Here is a 23,643-nt window from a genome sequence, read left to right as displayed (position 1 = left end):
TGCGGAAAAACTTGCCAGCTGTCTACACTGGCCGCTTGAATTTCCGCAAGAACACTGATGATCTCATGTAAGATTGTCAGCATTCTTGCGGAAATGCTATGTTGTTCCCGTTCGGGCAAAAGCCCTCTTGCGCAAATGCTTTTGCGCAAGAGGGCCAGTGTAGACAACGCGGTATTGTTTTGCGCAAAAAAGCCCCGATGGCAAAAATGGCTATCGGGGCTTTCTTGCACAAAACCGTGTCTAGATTGGCACGGATGCTTTTCCACAAAAAGTGCTTTTGCGGAAAAGCGTCTGTGCCAATCTAGACGCTCTTTTCCGCAAATGCTTTTAACGGAAAAACTTTTCCGTTAAAAGCATTTGCGGAAAATCATGCCAGTCTAGACGTAGCCGGAGGGTTACAGGAGTTGGAATAAGCAGTCCTCTAGCTCAATATTATTTCAACATTATGTCGAAATAACTGCTTGTGTGTAGGCATGGACTATGTTATTTTGGAATAACATCAAATATTCTGAAATAATACTGCTGTGTAGATGTAGCCCAAGAGACTCTTCAGTGCCTTATCCAGGGCACAGACTCAGTCTCTCACCCATGAAATTAGTCATTTAGCCTTAAATATTCTCACTTAAAAACTTCTCAGAGGTGAAAGCCATATAGTGACAAGAAATTGATATGTCTTAGATGCCTTTTAGTGTTTCTAAAATTGCACTTTAGTCCTAAGAAATACAACGCATTTCCTGCTCCGGTATTGCTGGAATTTGTATAAAAATGTGGCATATGTGAGACTAAATGTTATTGCTTAATCTTTCCAATTTTGCATTTTATTAAAAATGTTAGCAACAAAGCTGTGCTTTGAGGATTCACCCCAGGAGCTGTGAAGTGCTCATCTTCCCTTTGATTCAGATCTATGTTCTAAAGAACCCTCATACCCAATTTGTGGGCATTTCTTTTCTGTACTCTCTAGAACTAGACCTTTGTATTAATTTACATAATGCAGGGTAATCATACTCAGACACATTCACATTGTTCTTGATACATGCACTAATGCAACGCTGATCATGTTAATGGTAATTTCTTACATTTCTATGACGCCTTTCATCCTAAAACATGACATGGCATTGTATAGATTTCGCTGTGTATAAAGTTTGTGAGGGAGGGGTAGCTGTGTTAGTCTGTTTCAGCAAAACCAATTAGAAGGCCTGTGGCACCTTAAAGACTAACACATTTATTTGGGCCTAAGCTTTGTGAGCTGGAACCCACTTCATCAGATGAATTGGAGTGGAAACTGTAGTTTGGCAGGTGTGTGTGTATATATATATATACATGCAAAGATGATTGTGTTACATTACTATGGAGAGGACCAGTGCTCAAAAGGTCAATTCTGTCAGGGTGGATGTGGCCTGCTCTTAACAGTTGATGAGAAGGTGCAAAACTATGAGAGGCAAAATTACTTTTTCAGACTCTGAAACCAGGTGAGCTTGAACTCCAGCTCCAACGAGTACATCTATGTGGCTATTTTTAGTTCATAGCACAAGCCACATCAGTTGACCGTGGCTCTGAAAGTCATTGCCATAGGAATTTTTTTTGTAGTGTAGACACACCCCGTGCAACCATTTCTCTGCCCTGTTCTTGGAAAGGCTGGGAGCTGAAACAGCCCACGTGTAGTTTAGAACAATCCAAGAGCTACTCCAAACCGTGCCAGCTGTAGCAGTCCTTCTGCAAGCATTTTACCAGTCAGGCTTCAGTGAATCACAGTGCACTGGCCCTATTGCTCCCCCTAATTCTCCCTCTATATGGAGGGAGGAGCAGATGGCATGGAGCCATCCGTGCTGTCTTTTCATCACCTGAGGATCCCCTTGTCAGAGGAATTCCTGGCTGTGACTTTACAGCTGCTTCATGCAGCTAAGCAGCCACAGTTGGGGTTGAGAATCTGACTTCTCATGTTTATTCATTAACATTTCTTTCTCTGCTCTAAAATCTATTCTTATATTTGCATGAGAGAATCTGCTTCATTTCCTTTCATTTAATGCCATACTGTAGCAACTCACATTTCAGACAAGAGACTGATCAGCATCTATCACACCACCAACTTCTTCAAGAATAACTGGGGGAGGAGAAGATTTGAAGATTGATTTAATGTGATCATGCTGATTTATTACACTTTGATATTTGATTTTTGATAAATCATTATGGATGAGGGAAAGGGGGGGCATTTTTGAGATTTGAGCTTTGAATCATCTTTCCTGGGCTAATTGTCAAGTAACTGACGGATCAGTCTTGGCTGGCAAGTGAGTAATTGGGAGAAGGAAGGGAGTGCAGCAGGTGTCAGTACTAATTTGGTAAAACAAAAGGAATTGAGTACCAAATGGTGCGAGAGTCACTCTCGCATTCATGACGTGACATGCTTTTAATACAAAATGTGTGCATGATTTTACAATACTTGGAGCATTAAGTATTACTCAGCCTCTTTAAAGAAGCTCATGTTTATTTTAGAAAGGAGCGGCAAATCTTTTTATATATGTTTGAGCTCCTAAAACACAGGGTGCAGGCTTCAAACTGATACATATGGGTTGAAAATACTCCTGGGATGAGTTCTGTGAGGAGGAGGAAGAGGATGTCCTTTTGGAATTCTCCTGCATTGCTGTGTTGGCTAGGGAATGCACCCTCTGTGGAATGACCCAATGTGGTGCCTGCAGACTGCCTGGTGTCTAGTGGAGACTAGGGCCATCCACAGAAGGGCCCCATGTGTTTCCTCCAACATTTCCTGGCAAGATCTCTCATGCCCACAGCTGACCTGGATCCCCTGAACAAAGAAGACCTGCATGTTGCTCTGAAGTTGTGGCAGTGACTGTCTGGTGATATCAGCAAGACAAGGTGGGTGAGGTAACATCTTTCACTGGACCAGCTTCAGTTGGAAAAAGAGTCAAGCCTTTGAACTTACACAGAGCTCTTCTTCAGGTCTGGAGCTAGGTTACTTTTATTTTTAGAGACAATGCTCCATCCCCAAATCTGACCAGTTCTTGCCTATTGGGCCCTGCTACTGGCCCACTCCAGTACTTTCCCATTCCTATCTTAGGTTTGTCTCTGAAGGGATGGTGCCAAGGAACACCTGACCCTCGTATTCTATGCAGGAAGGATGAGATCCACCCATAGATGGAGGACCCCAAGGCTCAGAAAGGCACTATATAGGCCTCTGCCTGAATCTATTAAAATACAGAATTTGAAATTTGCTTTCCTGCCAAATCCACTGTTGTGAGCTCATGTCTCCCCTCAAGCTTCGCTTCATTTCAGCCCTTACAGGAGCAACCCGTGTGCTATTTTTGTTGGCTGTAATGGCATTAACGACGATGGGGCAAAGAATTCTTGTTCGCAGGTACAAGTCTGCTCTGAAGAGGCTGTACAAAAAGCATCCAGAGCTTCAATGTCAATTGGCAATTATTTTGGTATCCAATATGCTCCATTTAGAAGTAAAAGCTCTCCCCCGCCCCCTTGAGAGCCCTGAAAACTTACCTGAGGATTCAAAATAAAGCTTAAGGGTTTTTTCCTGCCCTTTACATCATCATTACAAGGAAAAAGACTCCTGCAGGTCTAGTTCTGCCCTTTCTTACACTTGTACATCCCCATTGTTTTCAAATTCCACCTTCATGTACACCTGTGGTAACCCTTGCTCCCCATGTATTCCTGGGACAGCAGGTGGCTCTGCAAAAGAACCTCAGCTAACAATCCTGTGACTGAGGCATAGTCCACCACAGAATCCAGTTCAGTTTGCCATAGTGACAGGGAGTGAAAAGGAGTCAAAATGTATCTGCATCTAAGTTCAGTAGCACCACCTCTGTATATAGCAGGGTAGCAAATCTGCCAGGAAAGAAATTGCATTCTTACTACTTTTACCGGGTACCGCTTTCCAGAGTAGAAAGACAGATTAAAGGAGACACTACCTTTGAAATAGCACTTTTCAAAGCAAGTTATTAATATTTAAGGGTCATATGCTTCCCTCCAATTGAGGAGCCTTCTCCTACGATATGGTAAGCCTATCTGCGAGGAACCGAACACACTTATGCCCTATTGATTGTAAGCCACTTGGCGCTTAAATCAGAGTGGAAAGGAGGTGAGATGCATCCCACAATAATGCCGGATGAATGAAAGCAAAAATGCCCCATAGAATCCCCTTAAAGGACATGCTATAAGCACCGCCTCATGCAGAAGGGCACAGAGGATGAAACAGCAAGTAAGTAGCTTTGTAAATGTACTGAGCCAAATCCCCGGGAGGTGTACATCGGAAAGGCAATGGACTGACACCGATGTACACACGTTGAGGATCTGATCCGCTTCCTGTGAAAATCCCCAGCACTGGCTCATCCCCCAAAGGATCCAGGGTGTGACAATACCATTCTCAGCTGTGTGGTGGGTTGTTTCCCACTGGCTCTCTGGACACCACCTTTTAGTCACTCATCTAGCATTATCACCGTGGCAACCTCCACGTGGAGGAACTGTGCCACTCAGGGATGCTTCATTTGACCTTTCAGCAGCCCCGGCCATGCTCAATTCCATGTGCCTCACTGAAAGCAATGCTATTTTGTCTGCGCTTTCTATTCACGCAGGGAGCATGTGATACCAGGGAAGGTTTGCTCTGTGCCTGTCATGTCCCCTTGTAGCAAGTTTCCTGGTCTAAAAGCACCAGCCTGCTTTGGTTTGTAATGTCCCTGTTTGATGGGCACTGGGGTGCAAGTAGGGGGCATGCAGGTTAGACTGCACATGCGGGCCCACAGCCACTGGTGGGCCCAAATCCAGAGAAGCTGGCGGGCTGGAGTGCTTGGTTGCAGCTGCTCTCAGTCAGGCTCCCAGGCCTGTCCTGCAGGCTGCCTTGCTAAGCAGCACGCAGCCAGGCAGGTGAAAGGGGCTGGCTGGGTATGTGTGTGCGCCTCATTCGGGGCTGCCCCAGTCCCTACACCCCTCCTGCACCCTTGGGGGGAGGCGGGAGAGCTGCATGTGGCCAGAACTCTGCTGCTCTTCTTCCCCTGATCATCAGGGACTGAGGGGACCATGAGTAGCATGTGCACCTTCCTCTTGCTCCCAGCTGCCCAGGGGAAGGGCAGAGAGACTTCACACAAGCGGCACTTCCCCTCTCTCCCTGGTCGTCAGAGAAAGAGGAAGGGCAGCAGCAACCCAGGATGTGTGGCTCTAGCCCCCCACCTTCCTGAAATGGATCCCTTGCCTTCCCCACACTCATCTCTATGCCCCTAACCCCTTGCCCTGATTTCGGCCCCATCCCTTATTCCTGAACCCCTCACATCCTCCCTGCCATGACCCCCATCCCCTGTCCTTATTCCTGACCCCTCAGACCTCTGCCCAGACCCTCCCACCCCCAAACCCTGCCCTGATTTCCACACTTCCCACATCCCTCCTACCTTGGATCCCCTGCCTTTAATCCTGAACCTCTCTGACCCCCTATCTCCAGCCCCCTGCCCTGATTTCTACACCCCCCGCATTCCCCCTTCTTTGAGTCTCCCACACTCCAACTCTCTGCCCTGGGCCCCCCACACTCTACTTCAGACTTACATTTCTTGTAGGTACTGTTATATTGCGTGCACCCCCCCACACACACACCTCCTGCCATGAGCACCCCCGAGGGGGGTGCAATACAACAGAATTTGTAACAATAAATTTGTTTTGTTTCTCCCCCTCCTCCAAGAGAATCTAGAAGCTTTCTTCTTTTTTCTGGACTCCCCCCCCCCCCCCAATAGAAATAACATAAGATTTGAGCAGCTGCACTTCTTCAAACGGTGCCATGCTCCTGAATCTTCAGGCTTCCTACAAGGTAAAGCAGCTTCTCCAAACCTCGTGTGTAGTTGCGTGCGTGTGTGAGTGCATTACTTTCTTCCACTACTATGACAGCACATGCTCCAGCAAAGCCGTTCAAGGCATTAGAAATACAACTCCTCCCTCCAGTGCCCCATGTGTGTGAGCAGCTCAGGCTTTCTGCTTCAGCTCACTCCCATTTGATCACTGGGCTGACAGTCACGACTTTCTATTCTACACCTCCAGGCTTCACTCTGAGGAAAGAAGGACCAAGAAAAACACAGAAGCAGCCACACAGCTGACCTACAGAGCCATCAATAACTTACTGCCCTTGCAGCAGAATTACAGAGGGGACCGGAGGGGAAGAGAAAGAGGAAAAGGGGAGGGGGAGGAAGAGGAGAAGAAAAAGAAAATCCAGAGAATTCCAGCCTTCAAATATAGCCAAACTGAGAATGAGAGGAGTGTGTTTGCTCTGCAGGAACGGAGAAGAAAGAACAAATTAAATAAACAAAAGCAGGCAAGGACGGGAGCTCGCTTCCCAATAGCAACAATATTATTTTAGAGGCAAAATGATTCCCCCAAGCAACACTGCTGAAGTCAGTGTGGATAATGTGGAGAAAGATAATGAACTGGAGAACACAGATCAGCCCCCTTCTCCAGCATCTACCACCAGCCAAGAATCAAAGGTATTTAATCCATTTGGTGTACATTTAGCAGATTTTACTCTATGCTGGAGCATATTTTTTTAAGTTGAAATACTGAACCAGAATTTAAAGGGTGATTTATTACTGTATTATATGTTTATAATGACCAGACTTCAGAACTCTTGCTATTCATCCGGATGTATCTAGAGTTTGATTGTGGAAGGGGGAGGTTTTGAGATGTCTTTTTCTTAAGAGAGGAAAATCAATCCATTTCAATATTCCTTTATAGACATTTTAATATTTGACATGAGAATAAGTCCAAGGTTTTCACCTGTTCATGGCAGGAATGACTGAATATGTTATAGGATAAGGAAAGAGTTGGTTATTTTCTAACAGATGCTTCAGTGAACTTGGGCATTTCCTTTTAAACACATCGGTATTTTAAATAGGGCCTGGGTGGGGTCATTTTGGGGCAAGACTTCCTACCCACTCTCAATAAGAAAGGCTTTTTCTGCTTCCACCTCTTTTTAATTATCTGACTCAAGATACCTTGCTAAAAAAAAACCCAGTCACTTATCTCTAATTTCTGTGTTCTTAAATGATTTGTGGATTTATTTGCAAAAAGTTTCTGTGTTGACCTGCCCATAATTAGGAAGAGAAAAGTACATAAAACAAAACATATTTCCAAAACAATGGTGCTCTTCTGTTCCCTGGACAATCTCACTATTTATTTATTTGTTTTGTGTATGAAGGGATGCTCCAGGGCCTCATTGCGCTAGGTACTGTACAAACACAAAACAAAAAGATGATCTCTGCCCCTAACTGTTTATGTCCAAATAGATATTTGGAAACCACAGGACCTAATGGAAATTGGTTTAGTTGATAAGGGACACATTGGGTCTGGATTTAAATAGCTGGTTTAGTTCACAGTATACATGTATTCTAGTATATCACAATATTCTACAGTAATGATCTGAAGTGCTGTAGCAACAGGGCGGGGGCACCCATGGAGTCAGTGCCTATGGTTTGGGCCATGCTAAAAATATTCTTTGGTACCACAAAGAAAAGAATTAGAGAATTTTCTAAGTAAAGAAGCACAGTTATATCTGAAAGGAAGAAACTGTGCACCATAACTATTCTGCAGTAATAGTTACCCAATGCTATTGTAAACTGTAGTGACATCACTTGAGAACACAGAAGCATTTGTGGAAGAGGTGAAAAAGAGAGAGTTATCTACTGAGGGCACAGCTACACCAGGATCTACCTGGTGGTAAGTGTTGCACAATACTGTCACCCAGAGAATCCGTGGGTTGAAAATGCCTCACAAGGGGCATGTAGCACACTATCCCATGTACGGATGAGGCCTTCTGTGAGGTGCATGAAGGTGTGTGCTGGGCCACGGCTCTTTGGTGCTGTATGGTACTGTCTTCTGGTTAGACCAACCAAATAGTTATAATGCTTTAGGCTCATTCATCTAAATCAGACATGGTTTCTGCTGTGTGCATGAGGTGCTTCTTGGGTAAGTTATGCTGCATGCACAACAAAAATGGACCATTCCAAAAATTTAATTCCAAAAATTAAAACCATACCACTCCCAGATGGTAATGTTAGGCTCACCAGACAAGAGGACATGGTGCTGTGCAGATTTTATCAGTCAATGCAATTATTACATATAAAGACTTAGGTACGTGTAATGTGTACATTTTTGTTTTGAGTATTTTATTTTACATACGATCAGGGAGGACACCTAATTTTCCATTGCATAGAAGAAGTCACTTTAAAAATAGACAGGGAGCTCTTTAGTATTATAAAAATTTGTGGGGAATAAAGCCCCATGGGGCCATATTTCAAAAAGCAGGCTTGAAATGTGCATATACACAAACTTTTGTATTGAAAAAGATGACAGCCAAGCAATATTGCAGTACCCGGCTAGTATGTTTTGAGAGGCACAATTTCAGCCTACCAGAAAAGCAGCTGAAATTTGGAGGGACCTAGCAGGCAGGAAGTGAATGATTAGTGAAAATCTAACTTTGTAGCCATGCAAATTTGTGCAAGTATGTTCAGACATTTCTAATTGGATAGCCTCTCAAAATTGAATCCCATTCCTTATAAGGAAGCATATCTTAATCAAGAGTAAACTGCAATGTCACATACAAATATTCCTCACAAATCCTTCATTGGCTGGTGAAGTACTGTGAACACCATTTTACAGATGAGGAAACTGATGCACAGAAAGGTTAAGTACCAGATTCTGATCCACTTACTCAGGGGTGGGGAATCGTTTCAGACTTGGGGGCAGTGTTCCCTCTAAGATTTTCCATCCATGAGCAGAGTTTTGTCTTGTACTCCAATAATGAGGTCATGTGCTCTTCTTTGGCTGTGTGCCACTGTAGCACCCACCAGTGGCACTGCTCCCCAAGAGACTCTCCCAGGTAGCCCCCTCACACTCCTCATAGGGAGAAAGTGAGATGTGCCCCCCACCCTGGAGAGCGCTGCTCCCTGGGCAGCCTGTGTGCAGGGGAGGGACTGCCCCAGGCTGCTCCTCATGGGGCTGGCTGTGAGGGTATGTCTACACTATAGAGTTTTGTCAGAAAAGCAGCCATTTTTCCGACAAAACTTGAGGAATGTCCACACTGCAATCGCGTTCTTCCACAAGAAAATCAAAAGAACAGAGGGGTTTTTCTGGTGTTGGTAATCCGCATTCTAAGAGGAAGAAGTCTTTTTGTGAAAGAGTTCTTTTGCAAAAAGGCATGTGTGGATGGGGAAGAGGAAGTTCTTTCAGAAGATGAGGAAAAAGCACAGGTGCCCTGGTGGCCATTCCGCCCATAGTAATCACAGCTTACATGTGAGATAGTGTCCATTCAGTCCGGACACTATCTGCTTTTTCAATGCACTTTGGCAGTGTGGACGCACTTTTGGAAGAAGTTTTTTCAGACAATCTCTTCTGAAAAAAGCTTCTTCTGAAAGAAGCCTGCAGTCTAGACGTAGCCTGAGTCCCCACTTTTGGCAGAGGGAAGCTGCTGCCAGCACCCAGGGTTTCTAGGGAGTGAGGTGCTGGTTGTGGGGCAGTGACATGAGGGGAGCAGAGGGGACAGAGGGCTGCGGAATGAGGGTTGAGAGGTGTGGGAGGGGGGACGAGAGATGCAGGGGCCCCAGCCCCAAGAGCAGCTGCACCACAACCCAGATCCAGCTTTGGGCAGCTGTCACATGGAGTAGTCTGGCAGCCACTGTGTGGCCCTGGAGCTGGCCCCTGGAGCAGCCCCGACCACCAGAGCAACCCCTTCACCATGTAGCCCCAGCTGCTGGGAGCAGCCCCGGCTGCCCGCCACATGGCCCCACCTGGCCACTGGAGCAGCCACCTACTGCCCACCACGCAGCTCCTCTAGCCCCAGCCCCGGCCGCTGGAGCAACCACTTGCCACCTTCAATATCCACCGCGTCACTCACCTTCAAGCAGGCAAGCGAGTGCTGCTGTGTGGCTCTGCAAAGGAGGCAGGTGGGCAGAGAATTTTTTGTGTGCAACTGCACAGAGGCACACCTTAGAGGGAACTATGGTTGGGGGTCACTGACCCACAGTAAAATCAGTTGGGGGCCACAAACAAGTGAGAAGCAAAAAAGCAAACCCCTCACTCAAGTGGCCCCCAGCTGAGAAGGAGAAAGACACTCTCCTTATTCCCCTTGCACACCAAAGCCAAGAGGAGTGAGGGACAACCTAGTAGCTGTGGGCTCCAGCTCTGTAGGGAGATGGTGGGGGGAGGGGGAGGACTGAGTCTCAGGGTCATGATCTAGGCAAGCCAGAGGCCACATCCAGCCACTGGGACTTAGGTTCCCCACCCCTGCTTTTACTCCTACTGACTAGTACCTTGATGATTAGTTTCAATAGAACAGAGAAGGGCTATCCTGTTTATGTATGATTACCTGCCCTGTGGCAGATGGCATCTGTGTGCACCCATTGCAAGGAGCTCCTGAACCTCAGAGACCGAGTTCGGGCTTTGGAGGCCAGGGTGGCTGAACTGGAGGAGCTAAGGGAGGCAGAGAACTATGTTGATGAGACTTTCCGGGACACTGTAGTATTGTCCCACCTCCAGTCTGAGAGCCCCAGTGCTCTTAAGGAGAATGAAAGGCTCAGGGGAGCAGAGTATTCAATGGGAACAGAGGAAACCATCCCATAGTTGGGACCCTCCTTCCAGAGGATGTTGCAGTATCCTCTCGCACTAAGGATACCTCTGAGGGGGAAGGAACGCCAGTTGTTAGGAAAAGGCAGGTGTTAGTAGTGGGTGATTTGATCGTTAGAAACATAAGATAGTTGGGTTTGTGATGACCGGGAGAACCGTATGGTCACTTGCCTGACTGGTGCGAAGGTTGCAGCTCTCTCGAGGCATCTAGATAGGCTTATGTGTAGTACTGGGGAGGAGCCGGTGGTCATGGTACATATAGGTACCAATGACGTAGGAAAGGGTAGGAAAAACGTCCTGGAATCCAAATTTAGGTTGCTAGGAAAGCAACTGAAATCCAGGACCTCTATGGTGGCATTTTCAGAAATGCTTCCAGTTCTACGCGCAGGTCCAGGTAGGCAGGCAAAGCTTCAGAGTCGCAATGTGTGGATGAGACGATGGTGTAGGGAAGAGGGTTTTAGATTTATTAGGAACTGGGGACACTTTTGGGAGAGGGGGAGCTTATACAGGAAGGGATGGGCTCTACCTAAACCAGGGTGGAACCAGACTGCTGGCACTGAACATTAAAAAGGCCATAGAGCAGTTTTTAAACTAGGAGATGGAGGAAAGCCGATTGGTGCGGAGAAGCACGTAAATTGGACGGAGACTCCTCTTAGAGGAGAATCCATTGATAGAGATTCTCTAGGCTGTAGTGAGAAAGAGAGGAGGGAAGAGGACAAACAAGGGGCCAGAGCAGACAAACAACCACATAAAAGGAATCTAATACATCAAGAAAGGGCAGACAAATAAACAGTGGCAAATTTTTAAAGTGCTTCTACACAAATGCTAAAAGTTTGACTAATAACATGGGTGAACTAGAGTACCTTGTATTAAAGGAGGAGATTGACATAATAGGCATCACAGAAACCTGGTGGAATGAGGAAAGTCTCTGGGACACAATCATACCGGGATATAAAATATATCGGAAGGATAGAACGGGCTGTGTGGGTGGCGGAGTAGCACTATATGTGAAAGATAACGTAGAATCAAATGAAATAAAAATCTTATATGAATCAACATGTTCAATAGAATCACTATGGATAGTAATTCCATGCTCCAATAATACGAATATAGCAGTAGGGATATATTATCGACCACCTGACCAGGACAGTGATACTGACATTGAAATGCTGAGGGAGATTAGAGCGGCTACCAAAATAAAGAACTCAATAATAGCGGGGGATTTCAATTATCCCCATATTGACTGGGTACATGTCACCTCAGGAAGAGATGCAGAAATAAAATTTCTCAATAGCTTAAATGACTGCTTCTTGGAGCAGCTGGTACAGGAACCCACAAGGGGAAAGGCAATTCTCGATTTAGTCCTGAGCGGAACGCAGGATTAGGTCCAGAAGGTAACTATTACAGGACCGCTTGGGAATAGTGACCATAATATAATAACATTTAACATTCCAGTGGTGGGAAGAACACCTCAGCAGTCCAGCACTCTGGCATTTAATTTCAAAAAGGGAAATTACACAAAAATGAGGAGGTTAGTTAAACAGAAAATAAAAGGCACAGTGGCAAGAGCCAAATCCCTGCAAGCTGCAAGGAAACTTTTTAAAGACACCATAATAGAAGCCCAACTTAAATGTATACCCCAAATTAAAAAACATAGTAAGAGACTTTAAAAAGTGTCACCGTGGCTTAACCACCATGAAGAAGAAGCAGTGAGGGACAAAAAGGCATCTTTCAAGAAATGGAAGTCCAATCCCAGTGAGATAAATAGAAAGGAACATAAACACTGACAAATTAAGTGTAAAACTGTAATAAGAAAAGCGAAAAAAGATTTTGAGGAGCAGCTAGCCAAAAACTCAAAGAACAATAGGAAAATGTTTTTAAGTACATTAGAAGCAGGAAGCTTGCTAAAAAACCAGTGGGTCCCCTAGACAATTGAGATACAAAAGGAGCAATCAAGGACGATAAAGCCATTGCAGAGAAGCTAAATGATTTCTTTGCAGCAATCTTCACGGCTGAGGATGTTGGGGAGATTCCCAAACCTGCACCGTCCTTTGTGGGAGATGAATCTGAGGAACTGTCCTGGCTTGAAGTGTCATTAGAGGAGGTTTTGGAACAAATAGAAAAACTTAGCATGAACAAATCATCGGGACCGGATGGCATTCACCCAAGGGTTCTAAAAGAACTCAAATGGGAAATTGCAGAACTGTTAACTATGGTTTGTAATCTATCCCTTAAATCAGCTTCCGTACCTACTCACTGGAAGATAGCTAACGTGACACCAATATTTAAAAAGGGCTCTAGAGGTGATGTCAGCAATTACAGACCAGTAAGTCTAACGTCGGTACCAGGCAAATTAGTCAAAACAATAGTTAAGAATAAAATTGTTAGGCATGTAGAAGAACATAATTTGTTGGGCAAAAGTCAACATGGTTTCTGTAAAGGGAAATCATGTCTTACTAATCTATTAGAGTTCTTTAAAGGGGTTAACAAACATGTGGAAAAGGGGGATCCAGTAGATATAGCATACTTAGATTTTCAGAGTCCCTCACCAAAGGCTCTTATGTAAATTACGTTGTCATGGGATAAGAGGGAAGGTCCTTTCATGGATTGAGAACCGGTTAAAAGACAGGAAACAAAGGGTAGGAATAAATGGTAAATTTTCAGAATGGAGAGGGGTAACTAGTGGTCAGTCCTAGGACCAATCCTATTCAACTTATTCATAAATGATCTAGAGAAAGGAGCAAGCAGTGAGGTAGTAAAGTTTGTGGATGATACTAAAGTAAGATAATCAAGGCAGAAGCAGACAGTGAAGAACTTAAAAAAGATCTCACAAAACTGAGTGATTGGGCAACAAAATGGCAAATGAAGTTTAATGTGGATAAGTGTAAAGTAATGCACGTTGGAAAAAATAACCCCAACAATACATACAATATGATAGGGGTTAATTTGGCTACAACAAATCAGTCTTGGAGTTATCGTGGACAGTTCTCTGAAAACGTCCACACAGTGTGCTGCGGTGGTCAAAAAGGCAAACAGAATGTTAGGAATTATTAAGAAAGGGATAGAAAATAAGACCCAGAATATCTTACTGCCCCTGTAAAAACTATGGTATGCCCACATCTTGAGTACTGTGTACAGATGTGGTCTCCTCACTTCAAAAAAGATATTTTGGCCTTGAAAGGGTTCAGAAAAGGGCAACTAAAATGATCAGGGGTTTGGAACAGGTCCCATATAAGGAAAGGCTAAAGTGACTGGGACTTTTCAGTTTGGAAAAGAGGAAAATGAGGCTTACAGGATCGGTTGGCAAAGGCTTCCCTAGCTAACTGATCCGCATCTAGACGACCGCACTGTGCCGGATCAGCTGATCGTCGGCTCAGAGCGGCGGCCATGTTAATTTTAATGAAGCGGGGATTATTTAAATCCCCACTTCTTTGCCTATGCCGGGTAGCCTAATCTACATGCCTCTGTCGCCAGAGGCATGTAGTCTAGACATACCCTAAGTGATTTGCTCAAGGGGACATTGCTGGAGAGGAACTCACATGAGGTCTGGATGTGGCCTGAAAATTCAGGAGAATCTAATTCCAAGCACCACTCTCAGGCCACATTTATACTCTACAGGGACTCTACAGGCATAGCTATAGCATCGTAGATATGCCAGCACAGCCTCACAGTGCAGAAGTAGTCTACACTGATGTACAGAGCTCTTCTGTTGACATAGGACACATATTATCGTGAGCAGTGGTAGCTAGGTCAATGGAACTATTCTTCCATTGATTTAGCTGCCTCTGTATTGATTTAGCTGGTCATTGTATTGGAATACATAACACATACAAAGCAACAAACATGTGCATAGAGCATATGACTTTATGATAAGGAATTCCCTACTATGTTTGTTTTACTCTGTATAAACAAGTTTTCAGATTATCTGATGTTAATTTATTATATGAGCTGCCTGAGGGAACAGTTTACTATAGACATTGTTATTTCAGATGTGCATGCAAAGGACAAGAAATATAACGTGGCCTGATTGTAACAAAACATAAATTCCTTCTGTGTTCAAAAGTCTGCAGCTTGAATGGTCAGGAATACTGTGATTATAATAGTATTTATTAGGTATTACAAGCGGTTATTTGGCCTCCGAGTACAATGGAAATGGGTGCTTTAAATCTATAAGAAGAGCAAACTTATGTGGGATCGAAATTATTAATAATTTGTACCAATTATAAATTATACTATGTACATATGTTTAGAAAGTATGGCTCCTGTGTGTTTGAACCTGCAGATCTAGTGACAAGGCAAAAGGCCAGTTTTTGTAGGGTTCTCTAATTCTGTACCGCAAAAAAAATTAAGGAATTCATTCATGTATTCTCTAAGCAATTTATTTTGCTGGAATCTTATCACTTGTAGAGTTGCTGGAACAGTTTTTATAATGCAGGTGCTGTAACCCTGTATATTGATGGAAACCACTTGAAGCCAGGACAGGTGGCAGCACCCCCAGTTCTACATCTATGGTTATTTGTATCTTCTAGGCCTTTTTGGATAAATACTTTAGACTATAATAGAGAAATACAAGATTTCAATTTTTGCACCCTGTTCATTAAAGAATTTCAATCCCTGGTATAATGCTTGCTAGAGTGATGAAAAAAGCCTAAGAGAAGGAAATAATTCTCCATTAAATGCTATAGTTTTTTGAGTTATTGGTATAGACTCTTATACCAATATTAAATTAAAAGGAACTTTCCTAAATGAGCCCACATCTTGACTTGTTTTGTCAGTGTTGCGTTTAAAAATCTGGGACAAATCTTGAGAGATATCAGCCCAGAATGATTTAAATACTCTATTTGCATCTTCAGGTCCTACATTTCTGAGGGTACGTCTACACTACATAAGAACATAAGAATGGCCATATTGGGTCAGACCAAAGGTCCATCTAGCTTAGTAGCCTGTCTGCTGACAGTGGCCAGTGCCAGGTGCCCTGGAGGGGGTGGACCAAAGACAATGATCAAGTGATTTGTTTCGTGCCATCCGTCTCCAGCCTCTGACAAACAGAGGGCAGGGACACCATTCCTACCCTCTGGCTAATAGCCTTTTATGGACCTAACCTCCATGAATTTATCTAGCTTCTCTTTAAACTCTGTTATAGTTCTAGCCTTCACAGCCTCCTCTGGCAAGGAGTTCCACAGGTTGACTATGCACTGTGTGAAGAAGAACTTTCGCTTATTAGTTTTAAACCTGCTACCAATTAATTTCATTTGGTGTCCTCTAGACCTTATATTATGGGAACTAATGAATAACTTTTCTTTATTCACCCTCTCCACACCATTCATGGTTTTATATACCTCTATCATATCCCCCTCAGTCTCCTCTTTTCCAAACTGAAAAGTTCCAGTCACTTTAGCTTCTCTACACTACAGAGTTTTGTCAGAAAAATGGCCATTTTTTCCGACAAAACCTGAGTTACGTCCACACTGCAAGTGCGTTCTTTTGCAAGTAAATCGAAAGAACAGAGGGGGTTTTGCACAATTGATAATCCTCATTTTATGAGGAAGAATGCCTTTTTGCGGAAGAGCTCATTCTCAAAAAGGTGTGTGTGGATGGGGAAGAGGGAATTTTTTCAGAAGAGGAGGGAAGAGGAAAAAGCACGGATGCCCTGGTTGCCATTCTGTCCATAGTAATCACTGCTTACATACAAGATAGCGTCCAGGCAGTCTGGATGCTCTCTTTCACAAAAGCGCATCACTATTTCAATGTGCTTTTGCAGTGTGGATGCACTTTTTCGGGAGAAGTTTTTTCAGAAGATCTCTTCCAAAAAAAGCTTCTTGTGCAAGAAGTCTGTAGTCTAGCCTGAGGCACTGAGCATCTATAGTCCCAATTGAAGTCAATGGGGAACTGCAGTTGTTCAGTGATTTTAATCATCAAGCCACTATGGTTGAAGTTATTGCCATGGTGATCTGGGTTCCTTTGAAACTGCCATCTAGACATTTCTTGCTTATAGGTGTCAGTGGACAACCACAGAAAATCAAGCTTTCGTGGGCAAACACCCACTTTGTGACATGCATCTGATGAAGTGGGTCTTTGCCCACGAAAGCTTATGCTCCTACACTTCAGTTAGTCTATAAGGTGCTACAGGACTCTCCGCCGCTTTTGCAGATTCAGACTAACACGGCTACCCCCTGATACTTGACACAGAAAATCAGTCATTCTTTCATAGGTATGCCCATTTCCATCCATGTTTGTAAAGTACAGGGCTATGTATGAGACTCTCATACCTTTACATGTGCTCTGTCATTTAAATACTTGTATGACAAGCCAAAACTGACTTGCGTATTGAACTTCTGGTGATCTAGGAATGGAGATCTAGGCATTTGGAATATCTAAAACAACAACGAGGAGGCCAGTGGCACTCTAATGTCTTTAAAGGGCCTCCGAACACCTTGCTGTTTTTGCTGAAAGAGACTGACATGGGTAGCCCTCTGAAACCTGGAATACCAAAGAGTTTATGCTTTGAATTGCTAACCCTTTAAAATCAATTTGGCATTGGGCTAGATAGTCTGAGAAGTACGGGTGATTTACACAAGGCGAAAGTCCTGACAATTGCATAGTCAATAACTCTCTCATAGATAAATAAAGACAATCATCTCCCAGGTTAATAATAGCAAAGTAAGAGGCACAACACATTTAGAGACTGTCTATGTATCAACATAACAGACATGTAATGGGAGATAGTAAAAATGTATCTTCTGGAGAAGCATCTGGCCTTCATACCTAGTAGTCCAGAAGTTTGAACCCACTACCTACCACACTGTTAGTCACATAGACATAATAATATGATTAAATAGTGTTTCTAAACAAAGATGTCAGTAGCAAAATTCTGCGCAGACTTAAATGGTGCAACTCTATTGATATGAATAGGGTTGCTCATGGTTTTAACCTTTCAGGATTTGGTCTACAGGGTTGAATGGAGATCTCCCCTGCATAAAGAGTTAATACTTTTTGAAGTTCTATGAGTGAGGGATAGATTACTGGTCAATGAATATTTTAAAAGGGCAGGTAATATAACATACGGTTATTGTTTCCCCATCCACATTACTGAATAAATATCCAATATGCAAACTGCTACTGTGATTGTCTTCAAGGGAATATTAAAAACATCTTAAAAGAAAACCTAAGAAAGGGAGGGAAAGTCATTTCCTGTTCTTTCCCACAGGTGCTTTACATGCCACTGCATAAGATGGTGAGTACATTTTGTGAAGGAATTAAAGTTGGTAGTGTTAAGGGAAAGACAATGAGCTAAAATGGATTATGCTAATCTGTTTATTTTGGGAGTGTTTAAATAAAATTATACAGTAGATGTTCTAGTTGCAAGCAAGAAAGTGGGGTTCTACCTCTATGGATAACTACCTTTTTGGTTTCCCTTTACATAGGTGTGAGGAAAATATATTTATATTGTGTGTTTGTGCGTACGCATACTATTATAGTGATATAATAATCCAGTCCCTGAATATCTGGTCAGCAGGTGACTAAGTGAAAGGTAAAAAGGAAATAAATAAATGTGTTTCTTTTGTCTTGTTCTTTTGTTTCTTATCTTTCTTCTATTCGCCTGCTGACTATGCATGGACTGGGTTATTTTCTTGTTATATGATTAGGTTTGTAACCACTTTGGGAGCATCAGGACATCAGAAGTAAAAGTGGGAATTCAATCTGTTTATTGTCCTTTCACCTACCCATTCTGCTATCCAGAATAAAGAAAAATACCGGCTGTCTCTTGACGCGCATCTGATTTATCACTGGATAGTAATAACTTGACTCTAGCCTTATGTAAAAAAAAAATCCCATACCAGCAATAAAAACAGATATGCCAAAAGAGAAGCAATATTTTACTAAACAATTTTAGCAGGTAGAAAGCTATTGAGGGTTTTTTCACATAAACACTCTGGACAAAAATTGGCTGATTTACCCAGATGTACTTCTTATGTATGTCCAGTTTTCCAGCTGTGGGTATCTGAGTTGGGCTCATTTGATTTGTGTGCGTCTGCTCCATACACAGAGCCTGCATTTGCCCACACAAAGGGGCATACACGCAAAATGAGTAATTGTTCATTTACCTAACCAGCCATTTGGGTCACCGAATTACCCATTTCATGCCTGTGCAAGTCCATTTCCACTTGGTGCATAAGTCAATTTTACAGGTGTGACAACACAGGTATCCAACTTTGAAATGACTGGAATAATCTCTGGGACTGATTTTCTTATTACACCAGTATACATCAGGAGCAACTTCACTGAGCTCAGTAGTTACACTTGTGTAAAGGGAGACCAAGGACATTTGGCTGGGTATTCAGCTCAGTAAATCTCCAGTCCATATTTGTGATGAACATAAAATAAATTTCTTGTGATGTTGACATTGATCGTTCAGAAAGCGTACACAGTTTGCAACTCTATTTAGAGAAATTAAACAATTGCATCTAAATCCACATGCAATCATTCACCCTGCTTAGGCTGCAAAGATTTTTTATTGTATAGGTCATCTCACCTGCTTGACCTGTTTTTTAACCAACTGTAATACTGTGCCAATCAAATTTAGGTTTTTGTTGTTAATCAGTCAAACCATTGCTGTTTAAGATACTATTTCATTAACCGCTTCAACACAGAGCCATTCTCATCTGAGCTTCTGACTCCCCAGTGGAATTCCTAAGTTAGTCTTGTAGATGAGTGTCAGTGACAGCTCAATAGGTTTTCTTAGTACAGGTAAGTTTTTAAATTACATTTAGAAAGGGCAGATTACTAAAACACACACACACAGATTTATTAATGAGAATCATTTTAGCAATCCGCTGTTGTCAGTAGAAAGCAAAATACAGCTGATCTTCAGAACATGCCAAGTAGATTTGGTTCAGATAGGAGTAAAATGCTACCCACTGGCACACTTATAAATTCTACGTTTAGAAAATGATCCTTTTTTCAGCTGTCAGAGTAAAACAAAGAAATGTTGGGCTACGCTGCCATGGTTCATTGGACAGAGCAAAGACCTGTAGGTGTGCGTATAGCAAATGATATTGAATAGGATGTTAAGGCAGGCCAGATTCTCATCTCAGTTACTCCAGTGAGACACCATTCACGTCAGTAGAATTACACTAGTCTATCCAAGAGAGAGAACCTTGTCTTTATCGGGAGAGACTTGGATATCTAAATTTCATCATTTGTGTTACCCCAGTTTTCAAGGGTCGTCCATACCTGGAGTAATAGAAATAAGATAAACTGTAATCGCACAAAGTACGCAATCACGCTTTTAAGGACAAACAACAAATTTTGCTATAAACTGGTGACTTACCAATTGGAAGTACCAGAGTTGGGGAAAGATCCGTGTATATTGGTTGATCACAAGATAACTGTAAGCTGCCAGTGGGAGGCAGCCATGGAAAAGGCTAACACAATCCTAAAATGCATTAGGGGAGATATTTCCAAAAAAGATAAGGATGTATAATTACCCTTGTACAAGGTGCTGGTGGGAACTCAGCTGGAACACCGCATGCAACTGCTGTCTCCCTGATCTTTTAGGCACTCACCTGGGGTGGGGAAGATCAAGACTGAAGTCCCTATTCTGCCTCAATCAGAGCAGGATCTTGAACCTGAGCAACCAGCCCCCTAACTTGGATGCTTTCACCAGCAATATAAAACGTCAGTCTCTTGCTATTGGGTACTTTGTGGTATTATTTGGCATCACAATGAAAAGAAAGTTTGAAGCCACAGAATGTTTCACAAAACACAATTGTTGTTTTCTGGCCAGTCCTAATGGAAAGTTATTCATTGATGACAAAACCAGAAAGAAATGTGACCCTATCCAGGGTGCTCGATGAATCATACAACCGTTTCATGAAATAAGGGCAGAGAGGACTCTTTGGCAGGTACATAGCAGTTAAATCTATCTTCAGTAGTTAGTCCTATTGACAAGTATATTTATTTTCCATAGGCGTTGCAGGCGTCTAGATGAACAGTCATTCACTTAGTCTCTTCCTTCCAGTTTTCATCTCTCTCCTTCCTGTTCCTCAGCTCACCCACAGAAGCAAGAGCCAGACCTTAGAATCCCATTACACACAAAATGTCCAGGGTCAAGCTTAGTCAAGTTAAAAGTTGCCTGTCATGAAAATGGATGATAATCCTTCAGTGTGGGAGGGAGCTGGTTTATAAGTGCTGCTGGAACTGCAGAGCTCAAGTCCCAGGTATAGCTGAAATAAAGCAAACTCCTGAGGCTTGACCCTCCATTGCCTCTGTAAACGAGTCACGGTTACTTTCTTTACAAGAAATACATTGCAGCTGCTCCTCTGTGGCCTACTGTGTGCTCCCTTTTAAGTGCCCAGCAATGTAAAGCATTACGAAGTGTCCACTGTACTAGGATGTAAATGTATTTTTCTCTTGCTGTAACTTCATGTAGGGTTTGGTTTTTTTTATTATTATTATCATTATACATTCTTTTCACCAGGAAAATGGAACCTTGGCAATGAGGTAACAGAAAACATTAGTTACGTTAATGAAATGGATCTCTTTCCTCATTTGGGGTGTCTTCCTGGAGCTTGGACCTGGGTATGCAGAGAGCAATGTGAGAAAGGGGGATGTTTCCCCCTTTTGAGTTTAGCTGCACTGCCTACCTGGGCATTCACAGGTATCAAAAGAACAGAATCAAACCAAAGTCTCCCTGAGGTAGTGTAGAGAGCTACAACTGCAGCATGTTAAGTAGAATTTATTTATCTGTGACCATTGTTACTGCGAAAGCTTTTCCAATTTGCAGCCCCTCATGATCAAAGTTAGTACTTATCAGAACTGGTAGAATATGGACAGTAGGGCTACGCCTACACTGGCAGCTTCTTGCACAAGAACTGTTTTGCGGAAGAGTTCTTGTGCAAAAACTCTTCTGGAAGAGAGCATCTACACTGGCATGTGCTTTTGCACAAGAGATGTGCTTTTGTGCAAGAGCATCCATGCCAGTGTAGACACTTTCTTGCAGAAGAAAGCTCTGATGGCCATTTTAACCATAGGGCTTTCTTGTGCAAGAAATTCATGTTGCCTGTCTACACTGGCTTCTTGTGCAAGAACAGTTGCGCAAAAGGGCTTATTCCTGAGCGGGAGCATCATAGTTCTTGCACAAGAAGCCCTGATTTTATACAGTAGAACATCAGTTTACTTGTGCAAGAACATATGGCTAGTGTAGACAGGCAGCAAGTTTCTGCGCAAGAGCGGCCACTTTGCTGCAAGATCGCACCAGTGTGGACACAACCTACTAGTACAAGCTTTCTGATGTGTCCCCAAGCTCGGCAGGACACCATCCAGTGGGGAGCTGGATATTACAGTTTCTGGCTGGGATTTTTTGTCCAATTTGTTGTGTCAGCGAATCCACCAGTGGATAGCCCAGGGGTGGGCAATCACGTGGTGGCAGTTCACCACGGTTAGCCCCTGGCAGGCCTCAGCCACTATATTTACCTGCACAGCTGCAGCTATCAGCAATTGCAACTCCTGTTGGCTGTAGATCATTGTTCCCAGCCAATGGGAGCAATGGAAAGCAGAGCAGATCAGGACACTGCTTCCCATTAGCCAGGAACAGCTATCCTCAACAATGGGATCTGTGATCACCAATAGCTGCAGCTGTGCAGGGATATGCAGCAGTGGAAGCCCATCAGCAGCTAACCATGGTGGGCTGGATCTGGCCCGTGGACCAATATTTGCCCACCCCGGTAGTCTATAGTTATTGCTTTTGCAGTGATTTCCGCCTGGTCTAAGTGACACGTGGCACAGACCTCTAACAAATTATTATTTAGAGATCACAAAGGGGGACCTGATGGAAACAGTGCTGTTGTAATGTAGATAAATGAAGCCTTTCCATAAATGGCTCAGCAACCGAGGGCAAGTTTTTAAAAAATGAAACAGCCATGTTCTTCTCAGAGCTGCACCTTGCAGAGAATGCAGTTTTAGAGACTCACTCTGCAGGAATTAGGTAGTCCCACAATCCATACAAGATCGTAGACATCCAGACCTCTTGGGGGAAAAAGGGATAATAAAATTAAGCTCACTCTTTCTGGAAAAGTAAGCAATTTATAACAAATATACTCCAGTAAAGGAATAACCATGGGCAACACACGATTTATTCTCCACCAACAACTGCTAAGACCCTGAAAAGATCGTCTCCCTCTCTTTCTTCCCCCCCCCCCCCCCGCAAGGAATTATTCCTGCTGGTCAATAAAACAAGTAGCCTCCCCAGTCCGCAGTAGGTGAAAAGTAAGATGACAGTTAGGAAATAATTGACCCAACACAAAGTAATCAGCATTGCACTTGCTGACTCATACAATCACCATCATTTGACTCCCAAGACCATGTAGCACAGCTCTGATTATGGATCTATGCCGCTTTATGCCCGCAGAGAATTTGGCTGCCTGACCATATTGAGTTAAGCTCAGACGAGTGCCAGCTTTGTATCTGTATACACACATTTGGATGGAATGTTCATAACAAACCTGAGACACTGGCACAAGCACAGCTGAGAACCTGGATTCAGTATCGGGAGAATTTGGGCTTCATTTCACATCAACCTTTCATTTCCTTTTCGCCTTCCTTATGCCTTTCTGTTGCCTTCAGGGTGAAAGGGCTGGTAGCCTTTATCCTCACCTCCAGGCCTTTCAGAGGCCAGCAGGCCCAGGCTCCTTCCTGGTCTTGGGGATCAGCCTGATTTTTTCCAGTACGGAGTGTGCAGCCTTGTACTGTCAATGCCTGTGCTGAACTCATTCCGAGCTACTGGGGCCAAGCACTCTTGAAGATCAAGCCACTTTATTACAGTACCTAGTTATGAACACAGCAGCCTGGTTTTCGAGATCCAGTGTTGACAATCTTGCTCTAGGTACTGCTGTTTGTGACATCATTCCGATGTACCTCAGTACAGTACCACAGGCTTTTGTTTGCTATGCAGAGAAAGCACTAGGGGTAGGTAGCATAACGCCACAAAGATTAAAAGAAGAGTGTGCAGAAATATTTGGAGGGTTTTTT

General features: G+C 43.4%; 1 protein-coding gene across 1 annotated transcript in view; it reads left to right on the top strand.

Annotated features, from left to right (window-relative positions):
- The first annotated feature begins 5,932 nt into the window (after nucleotides 1-5,932).
- STAC (SH3 and cysteine rich domain) overlaps nucleotides 5,933-23,643 on the top strand; it is a 118,650-nt gene continuing 100,939 nt past the window's right edge. The window contains exon 1 of the mRNA XM_006124009.5: nucleotides 5,933-6,482. Within this exon, the coding sequence (XP_006124071.2) occupies nucleotides 6,366-6,482 (117 nt within the window). The 5' untranslated portion in view covers nucleotides 5,933-6,365. The remainder of the gene's footprint in view (nucleotides 6,483-23,643) is intronic.

Source organism: Pelodiscus sinensis, chromosome 2, assembly GCF_052426305.1.
Source record: "Pelodiscus sinensis isolate ZL-2025 chromosome 2, ASM5242630v1, whole genome shotgun sequence".
NCBI classification, from domain to species: domain Eukaryota; kingdom Metazoa; phylum Chordata; order Testudines; family Trionychidae; genus Pelodiscus; species Pelodiscus sinensis.
This window is presented reverse-complemented; position numbering and strand designations above follow the sequence as displayed.